The sequence below is a fragment of the Homarus americanus genome, unplaced genomic scaffold, assembly GCF_018991925.1.
Source record: "Homarus americanus isolate GMGI-L3 unplaced genomic scaffold, GMGI_Hamer_2.0 scaffold51476, whole genome shotgun sequence".
NCBI classification, from domain to species: Eukaryota; Metazoa; Arthropoda; class Malacostraca; order Decapoda; family Nephropidae; genus Homarus; species Homarus americanus.
In genome coordinates, this window is record NW_024736148.1 from 5,707,903 (window position 1) to 5,713,403 (window position 5,501).

The 5,501-nt window shown below is 45.5% G+C and overlaps 1 protein-coding gene across 1 annotated transcript; it reads left to right on the forward strand.

The window, feature by feature from the left end:
• The first annotated feature begins 270 nt into the window (after positions 1-270).
• Positions 271-2,165, forward strand: LOC121871975 (cuticle protein 16.5-like). Its single transcript, XM_042374597.1, has 2 exons — positions 271-328; positions 946-2,165. The coding sequence occupies exons 1-2, from the start codon at positions 317-319 to the stop codon at positions 1,864-1,866; spliced, it is 933 nt and encodes a 310-aa protein (XP_042230531.1). The 5' UTR covers positions 271-316; the 3' UTR covers positions 1,867-2,165.
• Positions 2,166-5,501: the final 3,336 nt, after the last annotated feature.

Here is a 5,501-nt window from a genome sequence, read left to right on the forward strand (position 1 = left end):
CTACCCCTGGAGTAAATCACTAAATCATGGCCTCCATACCTCCTACTCATGGTCTCATGGCCTCCTGCTCGTGAGCTCTATATTTGCTACTCATGATCTCCATGTCTCCTACTCGTGGTCTACGTGTCTCCTACTTATGTTTTCCTTGTCTCCTACCCCAGGAATGAGTGGCGGGGGAGGGGGGGGGGCAAGGGGCAGATGAAAATGGTCCGTTAGGATGTGTCGACCCCGCCCTGCCCATACCAGACCTTGAGCAGTAGTATAAAACCCTCGCCGCCACCACACTCTGGCAGACAGCTCCTCTCCTGCCCTCAACATGAACCCTCTGGTGAGTACAGCGCCTAATACAGTCACAGTCACATAGATTAGTCAGAAAGTAGAAGTGAAAGTTTTAATTGTAGAATTAGGATCGTATTGTTCATTCAGTAATATACCAAAGTGTAGAATCGATATACAAAAGTTAACTCACAGTAGCACAAGCGCAGGGTCAGGTACAAGTACAGTACACAGTCCATACACTAAAGTTATGTTCTCTTAACCGTAGTTTGGTGAAAAAAGAAATCAACGTTGAAAACTCTGAAAGGCGAGTACAGTAATGAGTTCCTACATCGAGAGCTATACAATTCATTGCCTTAGAATAATTGAACAATTCTATAATTAAATAAGAAACAAATATAATTATTTACTTTAATTTGGTCCTGTTTACAGAGGAAAATAACCGCGCATACATGTATGTGCATGTACTCTATATCTCGTTAAATACTCAAAGTTATCATGACTGCCATCTTGTTTGTTTAAAACTTAAGTGAGACAGTTAGAAGCTTTCTCAACTTCCAATTATGAAGACATTTAAACCTAAGAAACATTGAGAATTCAACTTTGTGTCGTTGTATCTCACGGCTGTAGGAATTGTTAAGTACATGTGCTCTCTCTTTACCTCTACAGACTGTAGTGTGCATCGCGGCTGTGGCGGCCTGCAGCAGTGGGCAGCTGATTGGCTACCCAGGCATGTATGGCGCCTATCCGGGTCTCCTACGAGCAGCAACACCTATCACCCTGAAGTCTGGGACTCCCACACCCATCGCCTACAACATGGCCCCTTTCGCCCCTGTGATGCCCATCCAGACCCAACACCACTCTCAAGACGAATTTGGTCAGTACTCCTTCGGCTTCGCTGGCGGTCCTTCTTCCCGCGCTGAGACCCGTGACGCCTTCGGCATCGTCCGTGGATCTCACAACTACATAGACAGTGACGGCAAGGTGCAGACCCAGCACTATGTGGCCGATGCCTTTGGCTTCCGTGTGTCCGGCACCAACCTGCCCGTGGCACCAGAAGTCCCAGAGGCTGCTGCCCTGGCTGCCCCAGGTCCCCTCCCCGAGCCAGTCAAGGACACCGCTGAAGTCGCCGCCGCCAAGGTCGCCTTCAAGAGTGCTTATGATGAAGCCGCAGCAGCCTCCGCTGCTGCCCCCGATACCCGTGCGAAACGGTCTGTCCCGGCAGCAACCACTCACCTCACCCCCTACCCTAACATGCGCTTCTCTTATGGGTTCTCTGCTCCCCTGAACTACGCCAACCCCGCCATCTTTGGCTCCGCCATCACTCCTTACGCCGCTGGCATCCCCGCCATCAACCACGCCGCCAGCATCCCCTCCATCAACTACGCCGCCGGAATCCCCGCCATCAACTACGCCACCGGCATCAACGCCATCAACTACGCAGCCGGCATCCCTGCCATCACCTCCTACGCCGCCGGTATCCCCGCCATCACCACCTACGCCGCCCCCTCTACTGCTACCCCACTTGACGCTGAGATGCTCCGTGTGATCAACACCCCAAACCACGCTGTCTCCTACCGCGTCGACTAAGCCACTAAGTCAGGGTCCAGCTGTCTCCTACGCCGTGTTCCAGGTGTCGTAGAACTCCTGTCGTGGAGGTCGTGATGTATGGCTCACAATGTAATGACATCGAACCTTTGATTGATTACACAAATGTCTCCAGTAATCTCATCATGGAGAATTCGATGACAATAGTTGAGGTGACCATCACAACATCTACACCTCCACGGCTTGGTGTTGACGAGCCTCCGCGGTCTGTGTATATGTGTTCATGTTGACCTGAATCTTCACATTCCCTTGAAAATGTTAATAAATAAATATTGCAATGATGGTGTTGTTTATGTTGCTCCCAGTAACGTTATCGCCTTGCGGTCGTTTCTCACTATCCTCCTCCAGGCGGTGCTCCACGACTACCACTCGCCACACCTCACCAGTCACTCCTCTCTAAAGATGATTCTTACTCTTCAACTTGCTCCGTATTAGACATTATTTATGTGACAGTCACCTGGAGTTTCTGTTTCCACTTCACTCGAGGTTCATCTCTAAGTGGCTGCAGAAGAGTAGTGTGTACGAGAGTTGACAGTTCCTATTGTTATATCTGAATATTCAATTGGCAAAATAAGAGTGCACTTTATTTACTACCAATGGCAACCTTCTTAGTCATCTCTGTGTTAAATATACTTTTATATAAATATTTATCCCAAGACATTGAACATCGTACGATATAGTTGTGTATTCACGACTATACCGAATATGTATCTATACATATGTATCTCTTCTCTCTCTCTCAAACGTAATATTTTCCGCAAGTGAACGAATGAAAATTCATCTACTTGGGTAACTTCAGAGAATGGGCGCCACAATACAGGGCCTTGACCTTAACCTTAACCGGAGAGCTTTAATTTAACATCACCAAAGGCATAAAAATAAATTACAGGAAAATAGTGAATCTGGAAAAAAATGCCGATAAAAACTTAAAAACAGATCCTCTTACCATATAATGGACTTAGTATATATAGGTTTGATATTACGTTTCTAGTGTTTTTAATAGTATTTTATCTGGTGTGTTAAGGTCGTTTCACACCGGATGCTATACTAGTTACGAAGCTGATTTTCGGTCGCTGTGCTTACTTTGTGAGTGTTCACACCGGATAATATGAATGCCATGTATTTCGAGAGACACTCCCATTATCGTTGCATCAGTTGAGGTGGAAGTTGTGCACAGTGGTTTTATGAGGAAGAGGAGGAAATCTTACTACTGACTCTAGGAATGTCTAAGAAAAGACATTAGAAGTGGGTACATAAAACATATGTGAAAAGACCAAACTTTGGTGAATACCATCATCTTGTGTACAAGTTTTCAGTTGATGAAGAAATTTTGACAATATGTCACATTGCCCCTCGCTCAGTTTAGTGAAGTTCTATTAATAATTGAAAAGGATATCAAGAAACAAGATACGAACACGTCTCTGTAATTATCTGAAGTCATGTCATACAGCCTTAACAACATCAACCTAGAGAAGTCGACCTAGGGGTACGTGTAAGCCCGGACCTACGGCCTAGAAAACAGTGTGTTAATGTTCGAAATAAGGCAAACAGAGTATTGGGTTTTATATCTAGAAGTGTAAGTAACAAGAGTGCAGAGGTCTTATTGCAACTATATCTTGCGCTAGTGAGGCCGCACCTCGATTATGCGGTTCAGTTCTGGTGCTCCTAGTATAGAATGGATACAAATTCACTAGAGTCGGTGCAGCGAAGAATGACAAAAATGATTCCGGGACTTAGAAACCTTCCATATCAGGATAGGTTAAAGAAACTTAACTTGCGTTCCCTAGCAACTTTGTAGTAAGTGCGGGAACTCTGGAAAGTTTCAAAAGGAGGCTAGATAGATTCATGGACGATAGAGAGTGGTAGTAACTCTCGACAGGAGCTACCATGCACAGGCCAACCGGCCTATTGCAGACTCCTTATTTTCTTATGTTCTTATGTTCTTATATAAGCAAGAATGTTTCCTCACTTCTTCAATATGTTGCGCCATTGTCCACGTGCACTGATACACAAAGTAAATAGTAATATGGTTGGGATTGACCTTTATGCGTTATTTTATTCATTAGATCTTCCTGTATAAGGATACAGTCAAAACTATATCCTGTTGTGTGTAAGACTTTATCCCGTTATGTAGTTCTTTACCGTGATCGTCTTTCCTGTTCGACTAATTGGTTCCCTGAGGCTTTATCTTCCCATGCCCCCGACCTGCTCACGCCACCGACTCTTCATTGCAAACTCAGCTTACGCCGACATACACTCCTTACAAACTCAGCTTAGTGGAAGTTGGATACTTACTTGCTTAACAGGAAGAAAGGATCCCCGCTTAATGTGGAGTAAAGAAACAGCTTAATGGAGAATATTGAGGCAAGGTTGAACGCAGAGGAAGAAGGCCAGCTTAACAAAGTAAGGAATCCAGCTTAGCAGAGTCAGGAGGCCAACTTGATGGCAAGTAAGGAAGCAGCTTAATGGAGAATATTGAAACTAGCTTATCGGGGAGTAAGAAGGCCATCTTAACACCTGGGTAGAAGTCTACGGCACCTCTTGGCCGCCTGGCTGTTGACAGACCTCGTGTTGTTACCCACTGAAGGGCGGACGGCAGGAGGCAACAATTAGCCTTTGAAGTGGAGTAAAAACGAATATAAAATTGATAAGTGGATAAAACTTGATCTTTTTTTTTTTAGGGGGAAAAGATTTTTATTGGAAAGTTCTTGAAGATGAGGTGGTAGTAGTAGTAGTAGTAGTAGTGGTAGTAGAGGTCAAAATAACAAAGGATGGCCAAATAACTCTTGGTGCGGTAATTGGCACGAAAGACTTCAAGACCGAGTACGTAACGGGAAAGGTGAAAGAGTGGGTTAAGGAAATCCAAGCTCTGTCTGAGATTGCTAAAACAGAGCCACATGAAGCGGTTGCGGCATTCACCCATGGAGTCAAGCATTGCTGGAATTACCTGATGCGCACTATCCCTGATGTCGGACCCCTCCTCCGCCCCCTGGAAGAAGCCATCAATGTCGCTTTTAGCCCAACACTAGTGAAAAACCATTACTTAACCCCAGCAGAAAGGTCTCTCTTTGCACTACCACCGAGACAAGGAGGAATGGGATTGACTATTCTAGTGGAGCTTACCCGTACAGAACATCAGAACTCTGTCAAGCTCACGGTAGCTCTCACTGAGCACATAATAGATCAGAATGCAGCAAGTCAGGTGGATACCAACAATATTAAACAAGAATCGACGGTCCATTACGACAGAGCGGCAGCACGCCCAAAGTGATAAACTGCAACAACTGTTGCAACAAGTGCCAGAGAACGTGAAAAGAAAAGTAGCTATAGAGCAGGAGGTGGGCGCCTGAAAATGGTTAACAACGTTACCAATAAGCGATAAAGGCTTCATCCTTAATAAACAAGAATTCACAGATGCCCTTGCCCTAAGGTACGGTAGGCAAGTAGAAGGTTTGCCCTCCCAATGCGTGTGCGGCTCATCTTATGACATCGACCTCGCCATGGCGTGCAAGAAAGGGTTTTTCGTATGCATGAGGCATGACGAAGTAAGGGATCTAACAGCAAATCTACTGAGGGAAATCTGCCACACCGTCATGGTGGAACCGCCCCTCCTTTCA